The 12,777-nt window shown below is 40.5% G+C and overlaps 1 protein-coding gene across 1 annotated transcript; it reads right to left on the reverse strand.

The window, feature by feature from the left end:
• Positions 1–1,179: 1,179 nt before the first annotated feature.
• rpl11 (ribosomal protein L11) lies at positions 1,180–10,888 on the reverse strand. The gene is made up of 6 exons (XM_056298505.1): positions 10,832–10,888; positions 9,692–9,842; positions 9,085–9,191; positions 4,883–5,014; positions 3,304–3,414; positions 1,180–1,266 (listed from the first exon to the last, which is right to left on the reverse strand). Exons 1-6 carry the CDS (start codon positions 10,835–10,837, stop codon positions 1,237–1,239), a joined length of 537 nt encoding a protein of 178 aa, XP_056154480.1. The 5' UTR covers positions 10,838–10,888; the 3' UTR covers positions 1,180–1,236.
• Positions 10,889–12,777: the final 1,889 nt, after the last annotated feature.

Genomic DNA, 12,777 nt, shown 5'->3' on the forward strand with positions numbered 1-12,777 from the left:
GCACATGTGTTGTTGCAGGAGGAATGTGACTTACACACATATCAGATTGTTTGTCTTATTAACATTTCTTTTTACCTGCTGCTGTAATGAGTCCATGTCCCCTCAGGGATCATGAGTTTCCTTCATACTCGTGTCCTGAAACAAACCCCAAAACCGGACACGTCCTTGATTATCACCCTGTGACTCAACCATCTGGTTACATCAGTTCCTCCCCTTCTAGTCAGCTGGACTGCTGAAAAATCTCATTGGCTGTTATAAGATAACTATATATATAAAAAAAGTCTTGTTGTTCTAGGATGGAGGACTGTGTTTCTGGAAAATAAATGTTTTACTATTGAAGACTTCAGTGGTTTTTGGCCTTAAAGCAGTGATAATCGTGTGCCATTGAGGATCACATGTAAGCAGGGTTTTATTCCATCCAACAACCATAAAATCAGATTTTATTTTATTTTTTACTAATAAACACCTTCAAGCAGATAGTAGGCCTCGCCAGTGAAGTCAGCTGGTGTGTTTCAGTGTAAACCTGCATACATATGGCTCTCCACGCCATGAACGGGCATCAACGTCTTGTCATTGAGCACAGGGTGTTTATTTTTTTTCTAAATAATGTCAAAATTATTCATGTAACTTTTCATTGGAAAATAAATTAAAACAAAAAGGACATCTCCAAGGTCATCATATTCCCTTTACAATTGCCAGACTCCAGACCAGCTACTGAAGCCATGGGAAAATAAATGGATAAAATAAGAGCCCCCCTGCCTCCTCACACCTCACTAACAGTGAGATGATCACACTGAAAATAGCACCCATCTCATTTGCTTCGCCACAGCCGGTTGGCTCCTTCTCACTGGAAACTACTGACACTACAAGTTAACAAATGAGCTGCAAGTTTGAACTGATGTGCTTTGTACCAAAATGAAACCCAAACATATCCACCCATGGAAACTTCTTGCCATAACCTAATGACTAACAGTTAGCATGGCAAATAAATCCAATAAAACTTTTTTCCATCCATTTTTAAACTAATTTTGTACATTTATAATAAATATATTTCATATCAAGTCTCAACTTATAGAAATTAGAGTTAAACTATTTGTTGAGGGAAAAAAAGTTCTAATGGTTTATTCTGCTAATGTCAGTGTGGAAAGTCATCAATAAAGCAGAACGACAGTTTTGGGGTTGTTTTTTTTTTAACATTTTATTTGTTTGTTACAAACAAGGTCAACAGGTGGTCCTCTACTTGCCAGGGAGGATGATGCCATCATACTGAAAGCAGCATAGGAGAGGAGGAGAGAGGAGAAGGAAGATGGAGAGAGTTAACGCTGACATTTTGAGCAGAGAAAAATCACATTAACATGTTCATCAAGTCAAAATTATCTTTTAAGTTACCATTTAACCCCCAGCAAGAAGCCCAGGGTGTGGTCGTTTCCAACCACATCTTGACTGAGCAGGCGAATGTCGCCAAACCCAGCACACGAAAACACAGAGACTCAAATACCTATTGCAATTTTCTTAGAAACCAATTCGAATAAAAATTTACAATTCAGGCAAAAAATGCATCAACCTTTAAAGAGTAATGACAAACAAACAATTTTGAGTGAAACACATATAAATGGATTAATTTTTATGGCAGATTTCATTCCTGGATCAAATCAACATTTCTGTGCAACCACGGTAGTATTTGTGTTTCCTGTAATAAAGCTGCCCATATTGCACCCCCTGCTGCCCTTAGCATTGAAGGTTTAAAGCACTGCTCCAAGTACTTTGTCTAGAGACACATTACACTTACAAAGAAGTCCCCCAAAATGTCTTATCTGAGAACTCTAAGATCCCCCCATTTATACCTAGAATTAAACACGGGGCCTGTATCTAAGTAAACATACATATGAATGTAGGCTGTAAATTTAGGTCACACTCATTGTGACTGGATCCACCAGACCAACTCCAAAGGTAGTCCAGGTCTAAATACAATCTGTACAGCATACTCACATTGATGACACATTAGGAGAAGAATAAACTAAGAACTGATAATTTGTTTGACATGACTTCTTATGACAACAGAAAGACTTGCCATCTTCCCACCCACTTGATTTCTTTGCACGGTGCATTCAAAACATGAGCTCTGACCACAATGTGGACACAATGCAGACAACGAGAACACATTAATACCTGGAGTGAATGGAAAGGATGTGCCAAGATCCTTCAATATACAGAAACACATTTTATAACACCAGATATACATTTTTGACATAGCCATGCTGCCATCTTGGATCAAACCAGGTGTAGAAGTTTTGACTACACAAACCTCTGATTGACAGAGCAAGTTCTTAGGGGTCCACCTCATAATAAAGAGCCTTTAATTCTACCAGCAGCAACACTGGTACAGTTGAACAAGGTTGACTGGTGGATTTGCCACTGTTAACCCCGGATCAAATGGAACATTAAATCATTTAAAGAGGGAGAATCTGGTGCAAAGGTTGTGACTCCTTTAAATAGCCTGGTCATGTTATAATTCCTTTGCTTCCCTAGCCTTTCTTTGCTTAAATGTACTTCTTCTGTCATATGGGCCTATGGGCTCTTGTTTCCGGGTCACAGCAGTCGAAGGCACTGGCGCTGGTTCACAGCGCAAGTCATCTAAGGTGTGGCGAATACTTTTTTTTTGGTTGCTAATTTCAGGACATGCTGTGCTGGGGTCATCGGGCGCAACGGAGGCGCAGTTGTAAGAGCTGGATTAGACGGATTAAATTATCAGTAGAGTGGTGGGGGCTGTCTTCTATTACAGCTAATCAAATCAGCTCCTCATTCCCTTTAAAAGCAGCGTCCTCTGTCATGGCGAACTGCCAATTTCGTAATGAACGGCAAAAGTCCAGACCGGCTAAAGCAGAAAAGCTTCTCCTGCAAGGAAACTGATGTTCTTGTTCAGGAGGTGCAGTCATCAAGTGCGCATACGACAGACATTAACACAAATTCCAATGTGATATGAGACAACACGCAAACATGATTACTTGATGGACTACCGTTTAAATGTGTCTTCGTTCTCACCAGCGTCTTTCTCTCTTTCCTGGATATTCTATGAACATACCAGGAGATGTTAAATAGCTGTGATCAAGGATCAATTTGCCTAGGTAATCACTTCGTTCTTTCAGGTTGAATGAGGTTAATTGAAATCCCTGTCATCATGCTGTTTTCCATGTGTAATGACGCAGACTGTTTTAAGCTGGAAGACGACACACATTGTGCAGATATTTTGTTTTTCGATTAAAAAGGTTTCACGAAATAGACACTGATGCTTAAGACACTCACTTTCTGCTGGAACCAGCGCATAGACTCCTCTTTGCGGATGCGGTGTTTGTAACCGATACGGCCTCGTTTCCGCTTCTTGTCAGCGATGCTGAAGCCAGGTCTGCCCAACACCTAAACACAGAAACACAAATATTTCAAATCTTTGTCAAGCATCTCATTATTTTAAAAACACAAAGGATAAAGTAATTCTCCACTTGTTGTCTGGCCAAATATGTCATTGAGCTGGGTGACCAGCCCAATATCACAATATTTTTGACTGCATACCTCAATATCGATAATGTGATGATATTTTGGGGATGACTATTGGTGCTTTCACAACATATTTATACACAAGAAAATGTTTATAAAGGATCATTATTCATGTGGATGTGATGACCAAGCAAGTAGACAGTCATTGTTAGTTTCACTAAGACAAAACAGTCAAGTAAGTTCAGAAAATAATTTCACTTTACTGTAATGCACACTTTGACCAAGGGATGACAAACCTTTAAGTTGTATCATCACATTGTCAGAAAGAAAATCTCAGACGTTATCTAGTTTCATCACAATAAATATATCGATAGACTGCCCCGCTCTAGATGTACTCCTATTTTTGTGGCTTTGCAAAATCGGCACTCTTTGCATCTTACTTCTGCAATAAATCTAAACCACTGTGGTTTCAGAGCTATGTCTCAAATGTAAAAGTTATGAAAAACAACAGTCTTACAGTGAAGCGGGTAACACGACCACTCAAGTCTTCAAATTGCAAAATAACTGTTATTAAATTGAAGCCAATTGTTATTAAACAAAAAGATGATTTTAAAAACTTTTTCTTTATTAGACAGCGAGCGTGAAGAGGAAGAAATGGGAGAGAGAGAGATATGACATGCAACAATGGTTGCCAGCCGGAATCGAAGCAGCAAGTTACGACCTAGTGGCATGCGCTGTAACTATACGGTAGCGTTGGCGCCCCGAAAATCTACTTTTACTATGCCCTCACATTCTCTTTACATTCCTCAATTCATCTTCTCAATAGCTAAAATGAAGTGAACCCTTGGGGAAAAAGGACATCGCTTGGACCCTGTTTAGGATCGTCAGGGCTCAGAATTGAGATCCCAACATCCTGATAACAGGAGAGCAAATGAACCTTGAGCACAAACATTCATGTTAACACCAATCGCTGTTTTGTTGAATACTGGGCCCAAGTTCACATTAGTAACAATTTATAATAAGCAACTGTTTTAATTTGTTTCATAGAATCAAAAGTATTGACTGAAAAATAAGGATTTGAGCAGCGTTACAATAATTAAATATTTATAGTTTTATTTATACACCGCAATCAAGTAAGTGACCATCTAATATCTAATTTATTGTGAATATTTAGTTCTTTCTCACATATTTGGGAGCTAATTATGTCAATGTCACCCTTTATCCATCAATAAGAAAAGTCAGTTCCTTAAAGATTACCGTGTTTAATACATATTAGAAATCTTCTCCATTTTGAACCTCAATGATAGAGTTGAACTTTTTTTTTGGTTCAAGGCCAAGCTCCATAAAAACACACACAACTAGTTCTCCAGACACATTTCCAGTGACTCACCACGTAGAAGTCCAGTCCGTAGATGCCGATGCTGGGGTCGTACTTGATACCCAGATCGATGTGCTCCTGGATGCCAAAGCCAAAGTTTCCTGTGTCAGAGAAGTTGTTCTTCCTCAACTCGTATTCACGCACCTTGATGATGGGAAGGAGAAGTGATCAAGTGCAAAAATTAAAATCACACAACTGTTTACTTCGTGTCTATGTTGTTGAAAGCAAGTTAAAAATGTGAATTATGGTTTAATTTTATTTAATTAAGCACACTTTAAAAATTGCTGCTTGGTCTTTTGTCTCCAATAACTTTACCCCCCCCTTCCTCCCCAATCACCCCGCTCTCTGAGCCGTCCCAGTCGCTGCTCCACCCCCTCTGCCAATCCGGGGAGGGCTGCAGACAACCACATGCCTCCTCCGATACATGTGGAGTTGCCAGCTGCTTCTTTTCACCTGACAGTGAGGAGTTTCACCAGGGGATGTAGCACGTGGAAGGATCACGCTATTCCCCTCAGTTCCCCCTCCCCCCCGAACAGTCGCCCCGACTGGCTAGAGGGGATGCTAGTGCAGCGACAAGAACACATACCTACATCCGGCTTCCCACCCAAAAACATGGCAAATTGTGTCTGTAGGGACGCCTGACCAAGCCGGAGGTAACATGGGGATCGAATTGGCGTTCCCCACGCTGGTAGGCAACAGAATAGACCACCACGCTACCCGGACACCCTTAACTTGCTTTCTTTAACATGTCACCAACTACAACTAAAATTTCTTTCTGAATAGTAAAATAATGACGTAGTTCAGTATGGTTGCACCATATGCATTCATGTATTAGAAGAAAATTATTTGGTGAATTCTATGAACAGTGTGACAAGTATCTCGAGTGCATATGCTTGGTTCCATTCAACCCCATATGCTAACAGAACCATGAATCTTTGCAGTGGTTGTGTTACGCTTTACTGGATGAAAACTTCAACAAGGCAGAACCCTCTCCACCTATTGAATTACAGTGTCAGAAGTGTCATTACAGGACACTCAGGTGGCACAAAGGACCAACACGCTAGCATCCCGATGCTATAAAATACTATAAGCTCTATATATTTATAAAATGCTATAAGGCTTGAATATTAAGCTGAGCCAGGAATAATAAAAAACACAATCAGCAGAGTTCCTGAGTGTGGGGCCTGTAAAAGTACTGTGCCCCACATGACAATTAGCAACTTCTACAGGGCTACCTACACAGCTGTAGCCAGATTTGAGGGAAACCACATGAGCTTCTAAAGATCCTGAATTTCAGTGCAGGATTGTGGGTATTGCACATAATTTCATTGATTCCCGCAAGTCTAGCACTTATAATGCAGGACATTTCCCGCACACATTTAGTGATGTATAATGTTCAGCCAACATTTTCACTGGTATGATACGGGGGATGGACAGGCGGGAAGTGACACATCAGACGGACCGACTTCCGGCCTGGACATCACACTGGCGTGCGCTCTCTTCCACTATCTAGGCTACAAGCCCCCTCTGCTGTTGCAGCATTACTTGCTGGCACATAGTCAGTAGGCCAACATTACACATTAAACTTTTTCACGCAACTCAGTCCCATGCAACTGGGTTTCATCAGAGTTGCATTGTATATCAGCCCTTGCAATTAACTGAAAAGATGTGAGAAACTTAGTTGCATTAAGTTGAAACTGTTTCGACCTGATGCAAAAAGGTTCATGCAAAAACCAATCAGAGCATACCTATTTTTGATGTCACATCACCCCGCAAATTTGACTCGTTCTGTTCCGTTTTCAAAACCCTACATTAAAACTGCGATGGACAGACATGGACCTCACAAGGAAATTTGTTAAAACTGTAATGTCAGTGACGAGGACATTATTTTAAGATAATAAATCAGTTTAAGAAATACATTTGTTAATTTAAACAGCTCTGCCAGTTACAGCGCTTTTGTCTTTCTTAATGCCATTTGAAATTTGTATACACTCTGGTCTTAGCTACAAAACGTAGGCTGGTTAGAAATGTAATTAAATCGTCAATACATGAGAAAGTAAAATGAATATTCACCGACATTTCATTGTATTTACATCATTCTGACTAATCTCATTGGCTGTTGCACGTAGTTTTGATTGCATTTGAAATGTTTAGTGTAACACTTTAGTTGCATAAACATTATGCAACTCATTAATGCAACCAAGTTGCGTGAAAAGGTTTCATGTGTAATGTTGGCTGTAGGAATCAGACAAACTTCATGGTTTCAATGATATGAACTTTAAGACAAGCAAACATGGACCACTAGCTAATGGACTTTTCAGACGGGGAGTAATGATGCACCTAAGTAATTTATTTTCAATGAAAGGCAAGTGGGCAGGGTAGGGAGGCGCTGGCAATCTGTCAGGCGGAGTGACACATGGGTGCAATCCTGTGAAACTGTTGCGGTCGTACTCGTCTCACGCACATGCCTGCCCGCCACTAAGAGTTCAATTGTCATTAACTTTTTTCTGTGCAATGCAGTGACTCCACAAAATGGACGACACTGATCCTTGCGTGTGAGTTCTCTGAGAAATATAACTATTTTCTTAACAGTTATATATCTCAACTAAACTAAACTCACCAGTAAACTAATCAACTCAACTAATTTTAAAGTTAATAGTTATGTTATTTAGTTATAGTCTTTCTTTCAATATTTCAAGAAGATATATCTCAATTAAAATAATTACATTTAATTGAATTAAAATTACCTACATCCTGCTTCCCACCCGCAGACACGGCCAATTGTGTCTGTAGGGACGCCCTATCAAGCCGGAGTTTTAAATAATTTTTTAAAGGCCCGGTGGCCTGTCCAGGGTGTCTTCCCACCTACCGCTCAGTGACTGCTGGGATAGGCTCCAGCATCCCCGCAACCCTGAGAGCAGGATAAGCGGTTTGGATAATGGATGGAATGAACAAATATATTTTAATATGTTGCTTGAGCCTATAAAGAAAATATAGTTGTACCAACAGGGATACCGTAGTGCATAGAAGCCGTTTCCATGGTTACCACGCATAGCGCACCTGGCGTTTATTCGCGGAACGCTTCTCTACCTGTCTATTCACACGAGGAGCGCATTTGAGACCTCACAGATCCAAGCAGTTACACAGGTGGCGTGTCGCTTACCGTCTGAAAGACCCCAAAACATAAAGCTACATAATCTGAAGTGGGACCCGCTCAGAAAAAAACCACCGGACCCCGAAAGGACTAGTGCAAACAGTGGTGCCAGTAATGTCAACATTAACAATGTTAATCCCCAGGATCCTCAGACAGGTAACGGTAACATTACTAAGGTGAAGCAGCAGTCCTAAAACAAGATCCAAGCTAACTGGCTCACAATGCATCCATGGCTCGAACTTAACAATGGAGAAATTAGCTGCTCGATTTCTAAAATGTACTAACAGGCGATGTTACAAAAAAAGAAAGACAACAAATTACAACTATGCATGTAGTTCAGAGAACCCCTTGAGTTGGAAGCGACTGAGGAAAGGCAATCTGAGGTAAGAATAGGACATGGTAAGACCTGTACTTAAGCTCAGAAGCAGTACCCCCGCCCCCCAAAAAAGTGTATAAATCTCCTCTATGTAAAGCATTTAAAGGGGGAATTCCCCATTTTGAAAAATGAATTTCAGGCCCTGCTCTACACACATTAAGTTCCTCAGTGAATCCTGTAGCTACAAATTGAATAATAATTTTAAAAAAAATCACTTCTACGCCCCCTATGCATTGCTTTTGTGCACTGGCTGTTGACACCTATGTCCTATCGGACTTGAACCTAGTTTTTTTTTTTTACACACTAGCGTTGTTGCCCCCTGATTAGATCCTTGTTTATGTTGTATTAACTCTCTGATGTACATCGCTTTGGATAAAAGCGTCTGCTAAATGAAATTGTAAATAGCTGTTGACTCTAGATGTATTGGAGAACACACGTGGTAATCTACACCCTCCAAAAACTCTGCCAGTATATTCACACATGAAGCTAGTAAAAACAATTAATTGGTCAACTAAATTGAGAGAGGGGAAAAGGATGCACTACACTATAGCTAACCATGAAAAATGTTCCAATAGGAACGGTCAAAATATAATCTGAGAACAACACCAACTCACCTCGTGTCCCTTATTAAAAATGTACCAATAGGAACTGTCAAAATATCATTTGAGAACATGTCACACTCACTTTGAGTCCCTTCTCCAGGATCTCCTCTGCCTTGGCTCCACGGACGGTGCAGTGGACAGCAATCTTTTCATTTCTGCGGATGCCAAAGGATCTCACAGTGTAGCGGGCTGCAGATAAGAGAAAAGCAAAAGTCCAAATGATAAATAATGCTATGTTATGGGATACTGTGAGTTCTGAACGATTCCTGGGTCCTGCAGAGGAATCCTACTCGCTACACCATCCTGCTGTCCCATTAAGATAATCTGGTGATAATCAAAGTGCTAGATTCTAACAAAAGCATTACTTTGCAGTTTTAAATTTGGACTTCACGTTGCATATTACTTACATATGTATACACTACAGAGAAAAATGGAAGAATCAGCTATGTGCATTTTCATACAGTGAAGTTGTGTCCCAAACAAAATATCCTCTGAAAAAGTCATCACACAAACTTGGAAGTGTATGAACTACATCTAGTTTAATAAGTCAAGTTCGAACCAAAAACAATAGGTTTGCGTTTTCTTGTACACCATTTCAATAACTTGACGCATCAAACAACTCGTGCAAATTATTGATTGAACTCCATGGAGGTTTCGTCTTGCTGTGCTTCCCATACAATATTACCCACCCTTGGAGAACACAGGTGTCTGTCCTGTCAGCTGCTCCAGCACCTTAGCAGCTCTGGTCAGTCTGTCTCCACTCTCCCCGACGCAGATGTTCAGGCAGAGCTTGCGGATGCGAAGGTCTCGCATAGGGTTCTCCTTTTTCTCGCCCTGATCCTGAACATATGAGTCAGCCATTACTGTTTGGAAAAACTGGAAGACTTCAGACACATCAGCACATGTGAGAAAAACACAACCAAGTTTTACTGGTAAAACGTCGAGAGTTCAACCTTGTCTGCTGCTTTTGTTTTAATCAATCTCTTTGTTTATATGCCCCTAAGCAATGTTCAGTTTTCATTCTGTCGTTGAGCGACTCAAATGCATTTAAACCACCTTTTGCCGCATCTTTTTCTGGCATTTATTTGTATTCTGCTTCTTTCAAAATCAAAGCACTTAGAGCTGACTTTCACGGACGTAAAGCGCTGTGGAGGCAGTTTATTACCATTTGTAATATTCAAGATCTCTCCTACCTTATCAGCTGCTGTTGACATGAGTACGCCGAAACTGTCTCTTGTAAAGCTAACCAAATCTCTGCTAACAACCCAACGCCAGCAAGTCAACCAAATCTATCGTTTTCTACGGGTTTACTGAAACTTTGCAAACTGCATAAACATAGTTTGTTTTCAGAATCCAGCTCCCGTTCTCTACAACACCAAGTGAGCCCACAGCGTGCTACCAGCCGGACATGCCCGTACATATCCCCCCTTCCTGCTGCGACAGCTAGCGTTAGCATATCACATCCAGGATCTGCCAGCCTGTCACACAACATACATTTTTTATAACAAACGGGCAGTTGTTTAGCGGACAGGCCATCATCATACTCATGTAACCGAATCTCTTTTCCTGGCGGGATACGGCAACGACTTGGGAGAATTTAGAGAAACTGTCTTATGAAGCACCTAGCCGGATAGCATCGTTAGAGTTCTGCGTTTAACCCTGTCCTATGACATTGATGACAAAATACAACAGAAGCTGACTCATGTAAGCTAACATAAATCCAAACATACATGCTACGTCGGAGAATATAGAGTAATAACTCCGATGTTTATGGATTCGAGCGGTAAGCCTACAAGACTCGCCATCATACGATTGCACGTACTACTCACCGCCATGTTTGATCACTAGAAGAGAACGTTACATTTCCGGCGGCAGAAATATATACCCTCGTGTTCACCACAAATAAGCCCTACGGAACATGAGACTAAAATCAGGGTTCCGTTATGCGCGCATGACGTAAAGGTCGCTAAAAACAAGCTGTGTATGAATCGAATCATTTCCATGAAAGCAATGCATTTCATTTCAAGTTTTGCTTACACAACGGTAACTATGACATTCCTTTTCTGCATCCTCCAGGATGTGATATTCAACCATGTATCATGGAGGTCCTTGCGTATAGTCGTCGTCCTCCTTTGGCTGCTCCCGTTAGGGGTGGCCACAGCGGATCGTCCGTTTCATCGCTTCCTAGTTAAATTAACCGTCCATTATCCAAGCCGCTTATCCCAATCGGGGTCGCGGGGATGCTGGAGCCTATCCCAGCAGTCATTGAGCGGCAGGCGGGGAGACACCCTGGACAGCCCATCACAGCCTAGTTAGTATATAGTTTATATATTTATCCTATTTTGTTTTTTGTCTTTTTGTTGTTAATTTTTTTAAAAGTCATACTGTTCAAAACGTATTTTTTAAAGCACCTTCGCTGTTTATGTTTATGATTGTTTATGAATGTTTGCTAAGTTGTGGTTCCCTTTGACAATCTCTGTAATTTTCAAATACCTGTTAAATGTCATTGTTGCCATATCTGTTCTTGTACATTTTCAATAAAAAAAGAATTAAAAAAAAGTTTCAATCTCTTCCTATCTGCATCTTTCTCTGTCATGCCAACCATCTGCATGTCAAACCTAACGCCACTCAGTTAATTCCACCATTTAACACACCTTTAATTAGACAGGGCGAATCAGTGAAACCAATGGGTGGTGTTTGTAAAAAACAAAACAAAAACAAAAACCTTAATACACACATGAGCCTTCAATGCCAGAGCTCCGTCTTCATGCTGCACGCATCATGTCCATGTTCGGAAGCACTTACTCGTGCGAACAGATGTTCTCCATAATGAACCTGAACAAGACATCCCACAGATCCCGACTCACTGACCAGCATTTGGTCTCGGTATTGAAACTGGCCACAGCCAAGGACATTAAGCCTAGAATAGACGAGATCATCTCTAAGAAAAGGTGCAGAGTGTCTGGTAAGAGTTGAACTACAATGCATTTCAGATAGGCCTTGTTGCACTGACTATTTTGCGTTATCACAGAAAACATAATTTGTTGTGTTGAAAGACACAGTAGTAGGCCTAATGGTTTTGTTTAATTGTGAAACTATTTTGTTAAAAACTGAACCTATTGTAGGCTAGACTGCTAATGTAGTTTAATTGTGCACTTGTCTTCTTCTTCTTTTATTTTTTTTATTATTATTATCTTTAAATACAACATTGTTTTTGCACTTGCCGCTATATTGACAGCACTTCCATCTTATTTTGTTGATATAAAGAATTACCCACAAATATGAAGGGGGAACAAACTGTATTTTTATTTAATTTAATCCACCTGCTAGCCTACTTATAAACATAATTGTTATGGTCCTGTCATCCATGTGCCCTCTCCTGGCAGGTTCTCGCCAGTCATGTGTTTGGTTTGATTGTGTGAATAAACACGCCAGTTTGGCTGCATTGACGTTACCTCTGAGTCATATATGAATTGAATTGAATTGAATTGCCTTTTATTAATCCCCAGGTATGGGAAATTGGAATGTCACACCGACAGGAAAATGAGAAGAAGCATACAGAGTATTGAAGTTTACTGTACAAAGAGACCAATCAAATATACAATAATCCTAAAAAACTGTCTGTGCTATATAAATAGCCAATGGGTTGTAACCATAACAAGAATCACTGTAATGAATGTCACGGCCCACGATTTTATTCACAACCCCCAGAATGGCCGTCAGTAAATTTGGATTTGACACCCCTGATGTAGGGTTACCCTCACCTACCGTTTAG

The sequence above is a fragment of the Lampris incognitus genome, chromosome 18 (genome assembly GCF_029633865.1).
Source record: "Lampris incognitus isolate fLamInc1 chromosome 18, fLamInc1.hap2, whole genome shotgun sequence".
In the NCBI taxonomy this organism is placed as follows: Eukaryota; Metazoa; Chordata; class Actinopteri; order Lampriformes; family Lampridae; genus Lampris; species Lampris incognitus.